The sequence below is a fragment of the Gorilla gorilla genome, chromosome 14 (genome assembly GCF_029281585.2).
Source record: "Gorilla gorilla gorilla isolate KB3781 chromosome 14, NHGRI_mGorGor1-v2.1_pri, whole genome shotgun sequence".
Lineage (NCBI taxonomy): Eukaryota > Metazoa > Chordata > Mammalia > Primates > Hominidae > Gorilla > Gorilla gorilla.
Genome location: NC_073238.2, coordinates 34,346,947 through 34,367,207, shown reverse-complemented (window position 1 = coordinate 34,367,207; position 20,261 = coordinate 34,346,947). Strand labels below are relative to the sequence as shown.

General features: G+C 36.2%; 1 protein-coding gene across 10 annotated transcripts in view; it reads right to left on the bottom strand.

The window, feature by feature from the left end:
* Positions 1 to 20,261, bottom strand: part of ZMYM2 (zinc finger MYM-type containing 2) — a 124,287-nt gene that overhangs the window by 15,164 nt on the left and 88,862 nt on the right. For all 10 annotated transcript variants that reach the window (XM_063697172.1, XM_055360115.2, XM_004054214.5 and 7 more), the window contains 9 exons: positions 19,796 to 19,961; positions 19,080 to 19,114; positions 12,763 to 12,892; positions 11,896 to 12,011; positions 10,244 to 10,415; positions 8,487 to 8,612; positions 6,945 to 7,039; positions 4,501 to 4,669; positions 4,131 to 4,282 (listed from right to left, as the gene is read on the bottom strand). In XM_063697172.1, coding sequence (XP_063553242.1) covers positions 4,131 to 4,282; positions 4,501 to 4,669; positions 6,945 to 7,039; positions 8,487 to 8,612; positions 10,244 to 10,415; positions 11,896 to 12,011; positions 12,763 to 12,892; positions 19,080 to 19,114; positions 19,796 to 19,961 — 1,161 coding nt within the window. The remainder of the gene's footprint in view (positions 1 to 4,130; positions 4,283 to 4,500; positions 4,670 to 6,944; positions 7,040 to 8,486; positions 8,613 to 10,243; positions 10,416 to 11,895; positions 12,012 to 12,762; positions 12,893 to 19,079; positions 19,115 to 19,795; positions 19,962 to 20,261) is intronic.

Genomic DNA, 20,261 nt, shown 5'->3' with positions numbered 1-20,261 from the left:
TCATCCAGATAAGGGATAACCAATAAGGACCTCAAAAGGAGTACTTAAAACCAAGAAGACTTTGTAACTCAGCCCTAGAGCCACTTGCTCAGGCCCATTCCCACCCTATTCAGTGCTTTCTTGCTTTAATAAATTTCTGCTTTCGCTGCTTCGTTCCTTTGTTGTTTATGCATTTTGTCCAATCCTTTGTTCAAAACGCCAAGAACCTGGACAATTAACACTCAAGACTTTCCTTCCGTTAACAGTAGTACAAAGAAGACTTGTATTAAAAAATACAAAAAATTAGCTGGGCATGATGGTGGGCACCTGTAATGCCAGCCTCCTCAGGAGAATTGCTTGAACCCGGAGGCAGAGGCTGCAGTGAGCCAAGATGGTGCCACTGCACTCCAGCCTGGATGACAGAGCAAGACTCTCAAAAAAAAAAACAGAAGATTTTTGATTCATATATGATCATTGGGACCAGAGATCTAAAACTGTTAGCAAGGAGTGTTTCATTTGAACAGGCAGTGCGAATTCTTCCAGATGATGTTGCATGTAACATCATTAAAATAGGTTATTTAGTAAGAAATAAAGAGATTTGTAAAAAGACAATGGCTTATTGGTCTCAAAGGATCTACACTGAAGAACTCTTAATGTACTTGCTTCATTATGATGCAGGGAAACACAGTTTCAGCCACTGGACCTTTTAGTGACTTAAAAAAGAGGTTTGAGACTGGCTGGGCGCAGTGGCTCACGCATGTAATCCCAGCACTTAGGGAGGCTGAGATGGGTGGATCACGAGGTCGGGAAATCAAGACCATCCTGGCCAACATGGTGAAACCTCGTCTCTACTAAAATATAAAAAATTAGCCGGGCGTGGTGGAGTGCACCTGTAGTCCCAGCTACTCGGGACTGAGGCAGAGGAATTGCTTGAACCCGGGAGGCGGAGGTTGCAGTGAGCCAACATCGCGCCACTGGGCTCCAGCCTGGTGACAGAGCGAGACTCCATCTCAAAAAAATAAAAAAAAGGTTTGAAAAGTAGTCCTATATACTATGAAGAATATGCATCCTATTTATAATATTAAAACCTTAATGACTAAAAGAGTTGGCAAAAGACTCTAAATTTCAACCACAAAGTTGGGAGAGATTTTTGCCACAATTCAAACATACAAATATGAATAAATGCAAGGAACCAAAGAAAAAAAAATGTTAAGAAAGAATATACACCATTCCCACCACCACAGCCAGGAAGTCAGATTGATAACGAACTGGCTAGTGGTGAATACTTTCCGAAGGCAAATTGGAAGCAGTAGCAGCAAATGGAAGCAATAAAGGCTAAACAAGCAGAAGCCCTCGGTAAGAGATGAGCAAAGAAGCAAAACTTAATTCCATCTAAAGAAAAACCAGATGTGAAACCTAAGGAAGCTTCTACTGAAACTAAAATTCATGTGGCCAGCATCAAACAAAAAGTTAAGTAAGCAAAGAATAAGCAAGTGGGAGGTCTTACAGCTGAAGAAATTATGCTTAAGATGCAAGCAGATGAAAAGAAAAACAAAGTAACATAAAAGAAAAAAAAAGTAACATACCAAAAACCCCTTGACTAGATCTTATGAAGCTATCTCCTTTTGTAAAGGATTTTGAGATACCAGGGCATTAGTTGCCTTATTTGTGATAAATAATACTCTGATCACTTTTTTTTTCTGAGTTTTTGTTGTTGTTGTTCATAGAACAATGTTCTTTATAAATATAAATTATCGTTAAAAAAAGAAAACTCTGAACTACTTATCCTTATGAACATCTGCAAAAATCATCAACAATATATCTGCACATCTAATCTGGCAATATATAAAAAGGATAACATTATCGATTGGAGTCTCTCCCAAGAATGCTAGGCTGGTTTAATGTCTGAAAATTAATTTATATTCATACCATTATTAATAGGAGAAGAAAAATCTGTATCTTAATAGATGCAGAAAAAGGAGTTGACAAAATTCAATTAGCATTTATAATTTAAAAAAAAAAACTCTCAGCAACAAAATAAAAAGTTGAAAAAATCCTCGGTCAACTAAGAATGGAGAAAAGTTCCTCAACTTGGTAACAGGGAGCTACCAAAAAAAAAACCCTAAAGGGTGCATCGTACTTAATGGTCAAAGACAAAATACTTTCCTCTAAGATCAGGAACTAGCCAAGAGTTTCTGCTATCACTAATTCCATTCCACACTGTACTAGGACTAGGGTTTGGGTGGCAGGAGAGAAAAATGGGGGAAGGTTTCAAGCAATGTAGTAAAGCAAAGAAAGATCAGAAAGAGGTAAAACTGTCCTTATTCATAGGTGACATGATTGTGTATATATTCTAAGATATATTTAAAAAATAACAAAACAAGACCACCTACTAGAATAGTGAACTGATGAATATATAAAAATCAGTTATATTTTGCAAGTAATGCCAGGGGAAATAGCTAAAAGAGCAAAAAGCACGTCCTTAGGGAGAGGAACTAGGTAGACTAGAGATCAGTGAGGCAGAGAACCCCTTATTTTGTTGTTTTTATTGATTTTAAAAGTTTTATTATCTAAATATGTTTTTAAGCCTTGTTTCTACCAGAAATGAAATTTCTAAATGAAATTCCATACATAACCCCAAAACACAGCCCCCAAAAGTAGGAATGAATTAAAACAAGAGGAGCCTAGAACTCAAACTCTGTCTTCCTGCTGAGTTGATATGGCACAACGCTAGTGCTCTCTACAGCACTTTAAAAAATAATTGATCTAGATAACAGAATTATTTCTAAAATATAAATGTTCTCCTTAAATAAATTGTTCTGAAACCAGAGGACCAAGACAATTTCATCTACACCTGGTACAGTATAAATGCTACTCCTACTCTCCCCCTCCCTCCTAGGTATAATAAAAGAAGAGGAGGGAAAATACACACATGGGTCTTCAACCCCTCAGCCAGAACCACTGGAGTCACATGTTTTGGAATTCATCATTGTTTGGATTTTACAGGGGAAACAGGGCATGTACATAATTATAATACATTAATATTCCTAGAGTGGTGTGGGTAAACACTCTGTACTTGTTTAGAAACATTAACAATTCTATAGTAAATTCTATGGTTAATGTTCTATGGATGAATATTAATACCAAGAGTAATAAAGACAACAATAGCTTCACAATCCTTTAAGTTAGGTTTTACTGTTGAGTGTGTTTTCATGAAAATAATTCTGCTTTTCAGAGGTTTGTGGAATGGTGGACCTATATTATCATCTAAGCATGAGGCTCAAAGTACATGTAAACCTATAAAACGAGAATAAGAAAAAAGTAAACCTATTCACGTATCTTTTAGGTTGCTACTGCAAGATATATGATGGTCCTTGAATATAGTGATTTATAGCCACACACTATATATCTGCACCACCACTTACAGAATCTTAAGCAAATTTCTATCCTAAAGAAAAAGTAAATAAAACACAAATTAAGACAATTCTAGTTTTCTTCAGTGATTTACTTCATTATCTAACACCTGTTAGCAGAATAAAATGAATTTTTAGGCCTACAAACAAAACTCTGAAGAGATCTCCCCTGTCATCTACCATATTTCAAAATACATAGAATGTGAAGTTGGAGATTCTTTCTGACTTCTGGGCACAAATCTGTGGAATCTGTTCAGAACTAGAGGTCATTATTTAAAGTTGATCTCCATGTTTACTGTAGAAAACAAATTCATAGACATGTGGATGAAGTTTATCTTTACCCCTAAAGAATGAATAAAAAGAATCTCTTTTTATGAAATAGCCAAAGAATTAATGAGTAGTTATACTATTTAACAAGTTAGAAACACATCAGAAGCATACAGTGAAACAGACCTATTTACAGAGTTATGACATTTTTCTGTTTACATGCAGATCAGCATGGATCTATAGCCAGATGTGGCTACATATCATGCCTTATAATGTGAATTCATTTATCTGCAATGGGTAAGGAAAGAATGTCATCCTGATTATCATTTATATGTAAATGGCGGCAAACATACAACTTTGTAGATGTGTTTCTTGGTAAGTCAATAAAGGTTCCATAATGCTACAGGAACAAGAACTACCACAACTTTTCTTATTAATGTTATACTTGAAAGCAGCCATCAAATTACTTACCTCCTGTATTCCAAGGCAAAGGTAATAGATGCTGTCAGGTGCATAATTCTCTCCATTTGGCCGTCGGATCTCATTGACAAAATGAGCTAACCCATAGTTAAGCTCAGCTGTGGTGTGAGAGAGTAGATCCTCTTTTAACTTTACTGATTTGGCTAAAAATACATAAAATAAAAAAAATTGTTATTATTTAGTGTCTTATTAAGGTTAAGAAACTTTCTGACGTTATTCTTTGTAAGAGCTCTGAAGTAAAATAAAATGCATTCTTACAGGTATTTTAAGTTACATTTATGTTTTTTAAATTTAAAGGTACTCAATAACAGAAATCTTGATTTTAAATAGGACTTAGGAGAAACAAAATTAAAACACTTACAAGATTTTAACTCATCTAATACCAGAAGATCTTCATCAAGTTGCCTAGTTTTGACCCAGTGCTTCCATGCATTTACGCCATACGTATATTTGAAAGGAAAGCTGCATTCTGAATTGTCAGAACTATCATCATGAGACTGGTATCCTGATACAGCCTTTCTCTTGGCTCCCTATTAGTAAAAAACACCATAATAATATCTTTTTTAAAGCCTACATTATTTCATTACTTTATACAAGCCATCTCTCAACAAAGGCAAATTACAATTGACCCTTGAGCAACATGGTTTGAACTGCAGAGGTCCACTTGGACACATGTTTTTCTGTGTGCCTGCCTCTCCAACCTCCTTCTACCTCTTCCAATCGCGCCACCTGAGACAGCAAGATCAACCTCTCCTCTTCCTCCTCAGCCTACTCAACTTGAAGACAATGAGGATGATCTATTTCCACCTAATGAATTGTAAATATATTTTCTCTCCCATATGATTCTCTTGATAACATTTTCTCTAGCTAACTTTATTATAAAAATACAGTATGTAGCATATAAATATGTGTTAATCAACTGTTATCAGCAAGGCTTCCAGTCAACAGTAGGCTACTAGTAGTTAGCTTTTTAGGGAGTCAAAAGTAATACATGAATTTTTGACTGTGCAGGGGGGCTCAGTGAAGAGTAGGCTACTAGTACTTAGCTTTTAGGAAGTCAAAAGTTATACACAAATTTGTGACTGTGCAGGGGGGATCAGAGCCCAACCACTGCATTGTACAACGGTCATCTGTAATTACAAATATAGTTATCTGTTTAGTCTGTCATAAAAATATAGTTATTTGTTTAATCTGTCATGAAATTAGAAAAGAAAAAATGAAATATAGGTATTTGCTTTGAACTGACTGGTATTCCTGAATCTGACAACAGTCAATTAATATTTCAGGAAATGTGATGTTTCTACATAAATCACTTTGTGCAACAAAATCATATTAAATTCTGTGGTGAGAGTCACCAATGATGAGAAAATAAATATAAGACAGTAAACTAATAATCTAAATATTACTGTAACAGAAACTGAAGAACTTTTCAACAACTCCACCTTATAGAAGTACTTTTCACTTTTTTATTTTATTGTTTTATTTTTGTTTTTTTAAGACAGGGCCTTGCTCTGTCACCCATGCTAGAGTTCTGTAATCACGGTATCTCCCCTGCCAGGTAAGCATCCATGCTGGAGTTCTGTTTTGAGGAGAGGTCTTGCTCTGTTGCCCAAGCTGGAGTGCAGTGGCACGATCATAGCTCACTGCAGCCTCGATCCTCCTCCCGGGTAGCTGGGACTGCAGGCACGTGCCACCATGCCTGGCTGGTTTTTATTTTTTAGTTTTTGTAGGGGTCTCACTATGTTGCCCAGGCTGGTCTCAAACTCTTGGGCTCCACCAATCTTCCCGCCTCAGCCTTCCAAAGTGCTGGGATTACAGGTGCCACTGTGCCTGGCCCCCTTTTCACTTTCCTGATGGCACTGTTTGCAATGCAAAAGTTTTTAATTTTGATGTAGTCCAGTTTATTTATTTATTTTTCCTTTTCTTCCCTGTGCGTTTGGTATCTTACCTAAGAAACTGCCTAACACAAGGCCATTAAGATTTAGGCCTATGTTTTCTTCTAAGAGTTTTATATTTTTAGCTCTTACATTTAGGTCTATGGCTCATTTTGAGTTAATTGTTGTGTTTGGTGTCAAGCAGAAGTCCACCTTCATTCTACTGCAAGTATTCTCTCCCTTTTCAGGTTTTTTTTCTTTCTTTTGGGGACAATTTGTGAAAGCTATCTTTCTTAAGGTATTTTTAAAACCTGCTTTATGTTGGAAGTCAGAAACACAGAAAGTTGACAGAATATTATAACAATTACACTTGTTAATGCATGTAGATTTGGTCTACCTGAATGATCAAACTGTCCAGCATGTCTTTCTATGTGTGTTGGTATGCCTAAAAGAGACCAGAAATAATAAACTGTGTACTTCAACCCCGCTGATCATCTCATCAGAAATAATCATGGAAAAAACAGCGTCCTAGAAAACAGTCTAAATTTTTGTCAAATAATTGAACTTACTACTTTAGCAACTGTTTTCTATTTTGACCTTGTATCAATACAAGTTTAGTTGAGGTATCAACTAAATCTGAGATATTTTTATTACTTAGAAATAGTAATAAATTATTACTAGAAATAAATTATTACTATTATTACTAGAAATAGTAATAAATTATTACTATTTCTATACAAATAGAAATAGTAATAAATAGTAGTAATAAATAGCAGTAATATATTATTACTATATTCTATATAAACAGAAAAATTATTTTCCAACCTAGAAAACAAAATATGTTCCCATATTCTCAGGCACACTAAAAGAACACTGTATCCTTGTTTGCCTATAGAGAAATATTGTTATATAGGCTATTAAGTGAATGTACCTTTTTTTTAGATCGAGGTCTGGGCTGTTCCTCATATTCTTCGCCAAAAACAGGTGGTAATAAAAATTCGTTTTCCATATCAAGCTCCTCAGCAGCTGACAACCAAATCAGAACTTTTATTTTAAATGAAATAGCACAGGGTTACATAAACACAGCCAACAAAGAACTAACCACAGGATGTAAACCAGCATTCATACATGGAGACAATCTGGGCTGGGCTGGGGAGTAAATGACTCATTGTACCTAACATGGTTTGTGAATTCTGACAAACACTGTTCAAACTCCTAAAAACATATATCAAATGAATATCAACATAAAATTTTCATGAAAATGTATGATACCAGAAAAATTATTATAGTCTGAAATCCAATTACGAGATCTAAATGGTCTTGGTACAAATCTGATTCAATCTACTAAATGTTTTTTCCAAAAACTAATGTTTTACATTCTACTCAGTGTGCTCATTAGCCATCCATGGATTAAGAAAATAATGAAAAATGGGGCACACTTATTTTACAAAAGACCTGAAAATAATTTTTCCTTTGAAGGTGAACTTAATTTTCAAAGGATCTTAAAAAAAAGCTAACTATATATATAATATATATAAAATATATATTATACATAAAATTATATTTATATATTATATATAATATACATTATAATGTATATAATATGTAAAATTATATTATATATATTATATATTATATATTATATATATATATATTTTTTTTTTTTTGAGACAGAGTTTTGCTCTTGTTGCCTAGGTTGGAGTGCAATGGTGCAGTCTTGGCTCACTGCAACCTCCGCCTCCTGAGTTCAAGCAATTCTGCCTCAGCCTCCCCAGTAGCTGGGATTACAGGCACTCACCACCACGCCCAGCTAATTTTTGTATTTTCAGTAGAGACGGGGTTTCACCACGTTGGCCAGGCTGGTCTCAAACTCCTGACCTCAGGTGATCCACCCACCTCGGCCTCCCAAAGTGCTGGGATTACAGGCATAAGCCACCGCACCCAGACGCTAACAATATTTTTAAATTAAAAAGGACACAAACACTTCTTTAAACTTTCTATAATGAATTACTTCTAGAAGTTTTTTTTTTTTTTTTTTTTTAAAGACAGGGTCTCACTCTGCTGCCCAAGCTGGAGTGCAGTAGCACAATCTCAGCTCACTGCAACCTCTACCTCCTGGGCTCAAGCAATCCTCCTGCCTCAGCCTCCCAAGTAGCTGGGATTACAGGCATGCACCACCATGCCTGGCTAATTTTTATATTTTTAGTAGAGACAGTGTTTCACCACATTGCCCAGGCTGGTCTTGAACTCCTGGACTCAAGTGATCTCATTCCAGAAGTTAACTGTTAAGGTGGGTTTTTTAAAAAAAACAACAACAAAATATGAAGTTAACTGTTAAGGTGAGTTTAAAAAATGACAAGAATAAAAAATATGAACACTGCTAAAAGGCAATGACACAAACATCAAATGGTAAATGATCATAACCACAGTTGACTCCATAACTAAATTCCATAGTCATAAAGGTTTTGAGTACCTCTGGGAAAATCTATTTCGATATCCAAATCTGGTTCATATGGTACATCAGGCATGCTGGACTGTGTCTCTGGGTCAGAGTTCTTCAAAAGGTCTGAACCAATTATATCTGTTTCAATAATTACACCTGAAATCAATCCATATTATCATTAGGAATCAAAACAGAAAACCCCAATGGTATCTGTATTTAACCTGGCAAAAGCAAGTCATTTAATTTTAAATGCAATATAAAAAAATACGTATAATGTCACAAAAGAAAAGGGCATATTATATATATAACTATCTCAAAATGTAAACCACTATAAACCTCATAATTATAATTAGTCACAAGCACATGAAAACTTTTAATCCTATAAATTTTACAGGAAGACTCCCTTCAAAAGCTAATAGGTATGCTTTGATAGTAAAACAACTTCAACAAGTAAAGTATTTCTAAAAGCAACTTTTTGTCAAAAATAAACTAATGAGGGTAGACAACTGTAGTTTTCAATACTCTTTGAATTTTGACCCAGGTTTCTCAAATTGTTCAATATATGCTTATTAACAACTGCCTTTTAATGGTTCGATCAGTTGCTTTCAAGTGTTTTTGTGTTGTAATCATGGCAAGAAATGCATTTTATCCAGCACATACTGCAAGGTGATGGTGGGGAACAGAAAGACATCTGTATACACACTGGTTTCACAAAATAATACTTACCCTTTCTATGAGGGATTCACACTGTCATTTCTCTTACCCTATTCCACTTAGCTTTTTCTTTTCTTAAACAAAAACACTGGTTGCAACCCACTGATTTCACAACTCCTTACCATAGTGCTTCAAAAACACTGTCTCATTATTAAATCCACAGAAAATTATAGTATTTTGATTGTCCTCTAGGGTAAGGGTAAGAATTAGCTCAAGGTTGAAATAGGACTTTGGGTATCAAGAGAGGGTTAAGGGTGGAAAATAAATATTCTAAGTGACTTAGAACCATCCACAACACACTCATCACATTATACCATGTAGCGCAAGCACTGCCCTAACAGGGGTTAAGATAAACTCTGGTTTAGATAATGCAAATTATTTTATTAGTATAAGCAATAGAAGAAAACTAGGGGCTGGGTGTGGTAGCTCACACCTGTAATACCAGCACTTTGGGAGGCAGGTGAATCACCTGAGGTCAGGAGTTTGAGATCAGCCTGGCCAACATGGTGAAGCCCTGTCTCTACTAAAAATACAAAAATTGGCTGGGCGTGGTGGCACGTGCCTGTAATTCCAGCTACTCAGGAGGCTGAGGCAGAAGCATAGCTTGAACCCAGGAGGCAGAGATCTCAGTGAACCAGGATCATGCTACTGTAACACTCCACCCTGGGCAACAGAGCAAGAGTCCATCTCAAAAAAAAAAAAAAAAAAAAAAAAACAACTAGGGATAACTATTACAAAATAAGAGTTTTGATCATCATTAGAGTCTACTACAAGTTATTATAGTTTTGCATCAGCGCTACTCCATTAACAAGAATAATTTTGAGTTGATTTTACAAGTCAAATCCTGCTTAAAACAGAGACCAAAGACCAAATTCCTGCTTCGGATATCTGTCTGAGGGCACCTGGCTAAATATAGTGTAGATCTCTTAATATAAAAAACATTTTTGTTACAATGCTTTCCTCACCCCCACATAAGTTGAAACAAAATGATATGCCCTGGAAAGTACTGTAACAATACTTATAAATAACCAATGGTAACACTTATTCGCAAGGTATAATTTAGTGTAGCTCACTGTTGATGTTGGTTGTCTCTGTTTTCCCCTCATCTTCACTCATCATATCCGTCATTGTAAGCAACTCTGTATCAAGAGCATCTGAAGAAACCTTGCTTTTTAGCTCCTCAATTGCTGCAGGAATCTTCTCACTGCTGTCCAATGGAGCAGGCAGAAAAACAGGAACTGGCACCTAATTAACCAAATCATTTTGAGTTAGGTTTACTAAACATTAAAAGGTATTTTTCCAAATTAAAAATTACTCTGACACATGATCTACTTTGTAATATCACACTGGATAAAAGCTTTGAAAAGAACACATACAAAACTAAGATGTTAACTGTGATAAGAAAGCCTAGAATACAAGCATCTACTTTTTAGAATTCAAATTAAAGAAAAAGAATTTCTGTCCCCCAGGGGACTATAATAGCCAAGCCCTGACACAGTGTTCTTCTAAGTACTGCAAGTGATTTGGGATAAAATAATATTTTATATGAAATTCTATGTTTCAGTTCTAAACCTTATGGCTTCACAAATATTTTTCTTTTTTTTTTTTTGAGATGGAATTTCACTCTTGTTGCCCAGGCTGGAGTGCAATGGCGCTATCTCAGTTCACTGCAACCTGTGCCTCCCGGGTTCAAGTGATTCTCCTGCCTCAGCCTCCCCAGCAGCTGGGATTACAGGCATGTGCCACCATGCCCAACTAATTTTGTATTTTTAGTAGAGAGGGGGTTTCACCATGTTGGCCAGGCTGGTCTTGAACTCCTGACCTCAGGTGATCTGCCCATGTCAGCCTCCTAAAGTGCTGGGATTACAGGCGTGAGCCACTGCACATGGCCCACAAATATTCCTTTTGAAAATGAACCCAAATATAAAACTTAATATGCACAGAGCAGGCACAGATATCTGAGAAATGTCACTCTCGAGGATGAACATATACATACTATACACAAAGCAATCAATCATGACAACAGAGATTCAACCAAATCTAAGTTAACTGTTGAAGAAAGGTAAAGATGGTTTTATTAGCTTCATTAAACTAGTAACTGCAACTAGACTTATCCTCAGTATTCTAGGGGATTGGTTCCAGGACCACCTGTGGATGGATACCAAAGTCTATGCATACTCAAGTTCCACACCCCTACAGTCGGCCTTCTACACAGATTTCATATCCTCAAATAATTTTTTATTTTTATTTTTTTTGAGATAAGGACTTGCTCTGTAGACCAGGCTGCAGTGCAGTGGTGCAATCACGGCTCATTGCAGCCTCCATCTCCCAAGCTCAAGCAATCTTCCTACCTCAGCCTCCCAAGTAGCTGGGACTACAGGTATATGCCACTGTGCCTGGCTAATTTTTACATTTTTAGTAGAGACAGGGTGTCACCATGTTGCCCAGGCTGGTCTTGAACTCCTGGGCTGAAGATACGCCTACCTTAGCCTCCCAAAGTGCTGGGATTACAGGCAGAATACTGTATTTTCAGTCTGTGTTTGGTCACGGATGTGGAACCTGCCAATATAGAGGGCCGCCCATATTTATTGGAAAAAAAAAAAATCATCCACATATGTGGATGCATGGAGTTCAAACTCTTGTTGTTCAAGGGTCAACTGTACACTGTTTTCCCAACTGTGTCTGCTAAATCTCAAAATGAGAAAGAACTTAAAATGTGACTTACAGGAACAGGAACTGTAGTAGGAACAGGAATATTCTGACTGTACATGTGCATAGGAACTGGGATATACACAGGCACAGGGATAGGCACTGGAACATATTCTGTCTTCCAAGTATCATCTAAAAACACAAAACATATTTAAGGAGCAATGTTAACTAACACTTATATACAGGTGCTCAATGTTAAAATAATTTGATAAAGAAAAATTTAACTACCTCAGTACCTTTTCTTTTTTTTTTTAAATTCCCAGTTTTTATAAGTTAGGTAACTTAAAAAGAACAGGACAAAAAAGAAAGCAGCAGCTGTTCTAACTTACAGAAAATACAAATAGAATTTAGGGATTTTTTTTTTTTTTAAGAAAGAAAACATCCTTTAAAAACACTATGTAGTTCCAGATACCCTACCATACTCTCCTCAACAACCTCCCCAAAGGCTTATTTAATCAAATAATTAGAATACACAGGTAACACTGTAAATTTGATAAAAAATACATATTTGAACAATTTCATTTCATTCTGACAGGAAGGAAACAGAACTGTTACCATTACAAACCACATGCAAAGAGATGATTTTCTCAGAGGAAGCATTATAATTTTAGTAGTCTTATCCCCAAGGAAATTTTCGAGATAGTATTTTTTTCACTTTTGACATAATTTGTATTCTAGGCCTTTATCAGAGATTGATCATAATGATTTAAAATGAGATGCTGTATTCTCCAGGTAATATCTAAAATTACGTAAGCAAAATCAACAGAAAATGACACATTGACCAAATGAATCTATCCTGGAGGTGTCATTCAAGAAAAGCATGTATTTCATTAGGTGAGATGAAGGTATGGGGAAGTATGTAAGTCACATTGTCCTAAGTTACCTGTCTGACAAGATTTGGTCTGCATGTGAGGTTTACAGTAAGTAGCTTTTGTCATTGTTAAAGGTTTGCAAAGAACTGCTTTGTTCTTCATCTCTTTGTTAGGTGTTGGAGAAGGGGGTGGTGCTGAACCCTATGGAGAAGCAAAGAGAAACATTTTTATTTTTATGTCTAATTTTCAATACTTCCTGGTGTCAATGAAGGATTTTCAGTCCTAAGAAGGGAACACACAAAAGCAGAAGAGGATAACCAAATTATGCTATTATCACTATGTTCGCCATACTCTTAATCTATAAGGATCAATATGAATCTATCCTAACTACTAGCAAAGTGGTAGCAATTATTCATTCTATAGATTTATATCACCTTCAAAGGATACCATCAGAATGATTTTAGAAAAATATAAAAAGACAATCTAACTTTTAAGTACAAAATCAAGGTTGCAAACCTGAACTATGAAAATACTTGGGTACTTTTAAATTTATTTCAGAAAAAGAAGATCCAACAGTTATTATGGCTCTCTGATACTCTCACTCCCTCTGCTGGATAAATGGCTTTAAATACGATTATAAATTTGAAAAGAAAAATGAAAACAATTACCAAAGATATCCTCAAACTTTAAGTTGTGTATTTCCTGCGGCCCAGCAACGGCAATTTCTGAAACCTATTCTACAGATGCAGTCTCTCAGATATTTCACACTAAGTTCACTGCAGCATTATTTGCATTGCAAACAAGACAAAACCCCACATAAATAAAATCTGAAATAAGTGGAAGATATGAGCCTAAGGGAGTAAAAATAAGGTACTCTCCACATAATCTATCGATATGGAGAAAATGTAGGAACATAATTCGGAATAGTTATGTTCTGTACGGTTGCCCCAAACAATGACTACTGAACCGCTGCTGCAATGGGAAATACAAGATTAGGTTCCTGTGAGCCTCTGGTCGCAATGTTTTCATCAACTGATAAATACATAATTTTGTTAACGATACTTCACACAGTATTTTTTAATAATAAAACAATATTTCATTAGAGAATATTTGTGTAATACACTATGGTACTGAGATCAACTCACAGTACAGATATAATGCAGCACACGCATACTGTACAGCACTCACACAGCACATGCACACTGTACAGTACTCCACACATATTGTACAGTAATCACAGAGTAAACAACACTGTGAACACATACTGTTTACTGTACCCTTATGCAAATAAAATCCTAAAAAATATTAAACAAAAATTAAGCTAAGTTTTACAAAAGCTGGCCGGGTGCATTGGCTCACATGTGTAATCCCAGAACTCTGGGAGGCTGGGACAGGCGGATCACCTAAGGTCAGGAGTTCGAAACCAGCCTGGCCAACATGGTGAAACTCCATCTCTACTAAAAATACAAAAATAAATAAATATAAATAAATAAATAAATAAATAAATAATTAGCCGGACATGGTGGCGCCCACCTCTAGTCCCAGCTACTCTAGAGGCTGAGGCAGGAGAATCACTTGACCCTGGGAGGCGGAGGTTGCAATGAGCCAAGATATTGCCACTGCACTCTAGCCTGGATGACAGAGTTAGACTTTGTCTCAAGAACAAAGCAAAAACAAAACAAACATTAATAAAATTTCACTGTGGACGGAGCTGCAGAATGTGTGATGAGGTACTGCGCTGTGTGGTCTGACCTCTCAACCTTTGATGTGCCCCATGAAAACCAAGGTTGTAGAACTGGCTCTTGTGCCTTGTTGACAGTGTCAGTGATTTTCTTACCCAAACTGGCTCCAAAAATTGTGTCAGCCTTGGCAGCTTAGCTTTTAACCTCAGATCCTTTAAGCATCTCAAGGCATGTTCTCAGTAGCGCTTAAAATTGAGACTGTGCTCAAGCATAGGGCCACATTTTTCTGTTTTATTGACAATTTTTCCCAAGACAGAATTCCATTCTGATATCACCTTCCTTCATGTTGCCAAAGCCTTCTATGCTCATTTGCTGTGTGATGCACATTATGTTTTTAACATTGTTCTTTATAATTTCTTTAACACCTTTTCAGTCTGATCAAACATCTTCCCAACAGTTATCAATGGACTGCTTTATACTGCCCCCAGGTTGTGTCGCCATAATCAAGAAGATGCATATTGTGACTGCTTCCAGGAGTCTATCCATGGTGGTTTCCTTGTCGGCATTGAGAGCCTCACAAGCCTTGTTACAAAGCTCCCTCATGTGGTACACCGTAAAAGCCTTTAAAATGCCCTGTCTGAGGGGCTGGAGAAGAGACTAGTATTTGGGGGCATGAAAAGAACTCCTACATTGGGATGGGCACTTCCAAGTTCTTCATAGCAATGAACTGGGGCATTATCCAGTAATAAAACTCTGAAGGCTAAATTTTCACCCTGAAGATAGTGTTCAACTTCTAGGATGAAGCAATGAAACCAATCCCAGAATATTTTGGGCATCATCCATGCTTTTTTGTCCCACCTCCAATGGAAATGATACACGTTTCTGGTTTTCCCCTGCAAGTGCTCAAGAATTTTGAGCTCTGTGTATCAAGAGTTTGCATTTAAAGGTGCCCTTGGCATTGGTATACAATAACAAGCTTGCACACTCTTTGGATGAATTAAGGCCAAGGGCATTTCAAAGGTTCATATGCCAATGACCTCGTAAAAATAAGCCAGTCCCATTAGTGTTGAAAAGTAGCTCTTCCATATAACCTTTTCCCTGTATAACACTTCGTAGGTATTCTTCCATAGTATCTTGATCTGCAAAACTCGCCTCAACTTCAACACTTTTCATACCACATTGCCTTAAAATGTGTAAGCCAGCTAGCTCTCACATAGCCAAGAACGTTTTAACATTTTCCTAACCCCGATTAACCTGTTGTGAGCTGAAAGCTGTTCAGTATGCTTTAAAAAAAAAAAATTGGTCATAATCTCATGAATCCGTAAGTTTAGTCATTATTCTATCTTTTCCTTAGCTGTACCACAAACTAGAGATGTTACTATAGCACTCGGGTAGACTGGCAAATTTCCTCTTCCTTTTTCTAGATGTACGATAATGTTGATTCATTAATACTGAACTTACACCAAGAACATTATAATTTCATGCCTAAATGAAACTTTTCTAACAGTATTTTCTCCATAAGGTACATCACAGCTTTCTTGCTCTTAGTGACACTAGACAGCACTTCATCACCACACTTGTTGGCCCTTCTAAACAAAAATCATCAACAGAAAACACAAAAATGCAAACAACAAAAACAAAACACCCTGACACTAATTAGACTAAGAAAAGGACACTTGTTTACAGTATGAGAGCTGAAACAAAAAGGCACAGCATTGCTTTGTTCTACTTCAACTGGGAACATGCACATTGGATAACTCAAATTTTTCACCACTCTGCACATCTACAAATGCCTGTGAAAGCACTTAAGTATCGATTAAGGGGTTACAAATAAATTTTGGTGGGTAGGCAAATTTGAAATCCATGAATGAGGACTGACTGCACAATTATCTCTCAGTATATGTGGAGGATTGGTTCTAGGACCACCACCATCCACCAATGCCCCTACCCCTACTCCTCATACCAGAATCTGCATACACAACTCCCACAGTCAGCCTTTATAGAACTCACCCATAGGAAAAGTATGCTCTCAAATTCGCATCCTGCAAATCCTTTATTTTCCATCCAAGTTTGGTTGGAAAAAAAAAAACAAAAAAAACAACCCCACATGGAAGTAGACAAATGCAGTTCAAATCCATGTTGTTCAAGGGTCAACTATACTTAAAGCTACTGCTGTGTGACGTCAGGCAAGTCACTCAATCTCTCATGCCTCAATTTCCACCATTGTATAATGGAAAGAATAACTTGGCAAACAGTATCTGTTACATACCAGGCATTAGCAAAGTTCGCTCTTAACTGGAATCCCAGAAGAGAGGATCTAAAGTCATAGATGTCCTGCACTTCTTGCCATTCTGCAAATACTACTTTATGTCAATTAACTATGCCACTTGGTGAAAATCTACACTTGAACCAAACTTGTTTTTTAGAATGTTTTTTACTTTTTTAGTCAATAGGCAGTATCCACAGTATTTGTGTATGCTGAAGTAGGACCCAAAAGAATAAAAATTATAATGACAAAAGCCACCATCTGTTGAGTATTTGCTAGATGCCAGGGACTATGAAAAGCACCAAATCTTATTGCATACTCCTACCACCACAAAAGGTAGGACTTTTTATCACTCCCATTTTACATAGGAGGAAACTGAGGCTCAGAAGTGATATAACCTGGCAACAGGCACTGAGCTAAAAGTTCTGAAATCAGGATTCAAGTAAGACTCATCTGATGTCAAAGTTTATGTTCTTTACTATACATACTGCCTCTAGGAAGTCTGGAACAAAACAGTTACACCACGTTTAGTATTCATCATGAGGTAGGTACTATATTCATCTTGATTTTACAAATAAAGAAACTCACAAAAAGAACAGTGAAGTAACTTGCCCAAAATTATACAGCTAAGCTCCTATCCTTTGAAGTTTATGGGTGGAGAATTAGAAGATTCCAAAAGCTTACAAAGAAAAGATGGGAGAGGACTTTATATGACAAAAGGCAACAGCTGCAATGGCAGCCTTACTTATCCTTCCCTATTAATAATGCTCCCTCTATCCCTCTGTCATATAGTTTGGTTCAAGTGCTGTAGGAGGAGAAAAATATTTAATATCGTGCTAATAGTTGCCTTATAAATATAAAATAGGGAGTAGTCATCTTTCATACCCTCAGCATGGATAAAAGTGTCTGGTATTAAAATCAGATAATTCAAGTGAATACTTTATGTACTTCCAAATTATCTGATTTTAAAATGTTATTTCCCTAAGGGGGGGTATGGAAAAAGTATTCTTACTTTTCTAGGATTCTGTCCAACTATTAACATCAAAAACAAACACTGAATAGAATAAATGTAAAAATACCAATTTCATCTATATCAGTGATTCTCATGTCTGGTTACATATTAGAATCCTAAATAACTTTTTGTTGTTGTTGTTAATGGAGATGGAGTTTCACTCTTATTACCCAGGCTGGAGTGCAGTGGTGCGATCTTTGCTCACTGCAACCTCTGCCTCCTGGGTTCAAGCGATTCTCCTGCCTCAGCCTCCTGAGTAGCTGGGATTACAGGTGCCCACCACCACGCCCGGCTAATTTTTTGTATTTTTAGTAGAGATGGAGATTCACCATGTTGGCCAGGCTGGTCTCGAACTTCTGACCTCAGGTGATCCACTTGCCTTGTTGTAGGGATTACAGGCGTGAGCCATCATGCCCAGCCAGAACTTTTTAAAAATACAGAATTTTTGGGTTGGAACCCAGGCACTGGAAGGTTTTGAAAAGTTGCCAGGTGATTCTAATGAGTAGTCAGAGCTAGGAACCACTAATCTGTTCTTTTGTAACACAACAAGAACTAGCCCAGAGACTTTATTGCCAATAAATGACTCCCAAAGAGCTTCCCTTGGATAAGGATGCCAGAAATAGCAGGATCCACCACTGGTGACTGCTGTAAGATGCAGCATGCCAAGGCCAGGCAGTGGCAAAAGCACTGCCTCTTATCTTTAGTAGTCATTAGTAACATCAATGGCCACTTTCAACCTATAAAACTCTTAAAATGCTAACAAAAGTGTAGAATTTGATGTATTACACCAAAAGAAAAATAAATTGGAGGAAAAAAAATCCAGGACACACTATTTCCCAAATTGTTAAACTCAAAAAATTCTAGCCACCAACATATATCTTCAGATCTCTACTTGAAAAATAAATGCATAAAGCCATTAATAATCTGTCTCAGCCTATTCCTTCAGCCTCATTTTCCATTATTCCACCAAAGATCCCCTTCAGGCTTGGCTCTAGTAAGTAGTTCTGCCAAATACACATGTGCTTAGTACTTTATTATTCTCCTACTTTTCATGCCTATCTGGCAATCTTCTACTCAACTGTTTACAGTCAGCTTATTCGTATCTTTCAGAACAAATACAGTCATTTCAAACATACTATTGCCATTGTCTTAAAGATGCATCTATTATGGAAACATCCATCAACTCAAATATCACTTATGTCTGTCGCCCCATTGTGAGTAGAGGCTATAATTAATTCTCCTTTATATTCTTTAGCATGCATGACAGTCTCTGGTATTAATATAATTCAGCTGAATACTCCACCGTCTCAGTAAAGCAAAAAAAAAACCCAAAAATATTACTATTATGATCACATTAAATTGGCCTAATTATTTTTTACCCCATATTATAAAAATCACAATTTAGCACTCCATTTCACCAATACTTACTGTCATTTTGGTTCGAGACGTCTGACAACCCTGATCTAAAAAACACAAAAAAATTTAAAATAAGACAAATACTCTTTCTTCAGAATGTTCTAAATCCCTATTTCTCATTAAATTTCACTAATTTAAAATGTGACTAAAGAAAATATTTTAGACTATTTTAAGGAAAGAATTTCAAATTTGTATAAAGTATAGAAATATACAGGTAAATAAATGAAATTAATCCTTTTCTCCTTTCATCCCCTCTGAAAGTATACACTGCTTTCGGGGAAATACTATTATATATTCTTAGATTTATATCTTAAATGATATTTTTTTTTTTAAAAAAATTACAGCTTCTAAAGGGTTTTTGTTCTTCCTCCCAACCTACTCCCTAGCAATACGATTTGCTAAAAATAATTTTCATTTAAAATTGCAGATGACACGATAGTTAGATGTCTATTCTTTTTAAAATTTGTGTTATAGCACTGTTTAGCTTCTCCTCACTCTCAACTACGCCTTTTCTCAATTAGCATGAAATTTCAAAAAGACAATAAAACAAAAAGCAATACATTTATAAAAACAACATACAAGGGTACTTCGACCCAGAGAATCTACGGAATTTAAGTTGCTGTTAAGCTATCTCCAAAATCAACTATTCATTATCAGTGCTTTGGATTCAAAACTACGTAAAGACTGATGTACAGGGTTTTCAAGTTATCACCTAAATTATTACATACCATAATGTAAGTTTTCAGGTCCTTTCTGAGTTGTCATGTTGGGCTCATTTTGTTGACAGTAGAAACGCAGTAAGCAATGTTGATCACAGAAATGTTTCATTTCCCCACGCCACTGAACTCGCTCTTTAAGAGTTCCTTGAGATTTACAACAGTCACACCTTGCAGCCTTAATTTAAAAAGGAAGGTTTCAGATATTGCAAATTATTTTTGAAGATTTCCAGAAGTTTATCAGTAATTATTGCCAAATGTGATAAAACCGTGACTGATACAGAAAAAGTAGAACTTTAATAAATCATTTGTAAACAGTAAAATCTACAATAAATGAAAACAAAAAAAAAAAAGAAGCAATTTCTCAATTGACAAAGTCCATCCTATACTTACCAGAAGTCAAAGACCAGCATTACAAAGGTAGGATAACTAAATATATATTGGTAGACCAAATGAATGTATTTTAATGTTTTTAAAT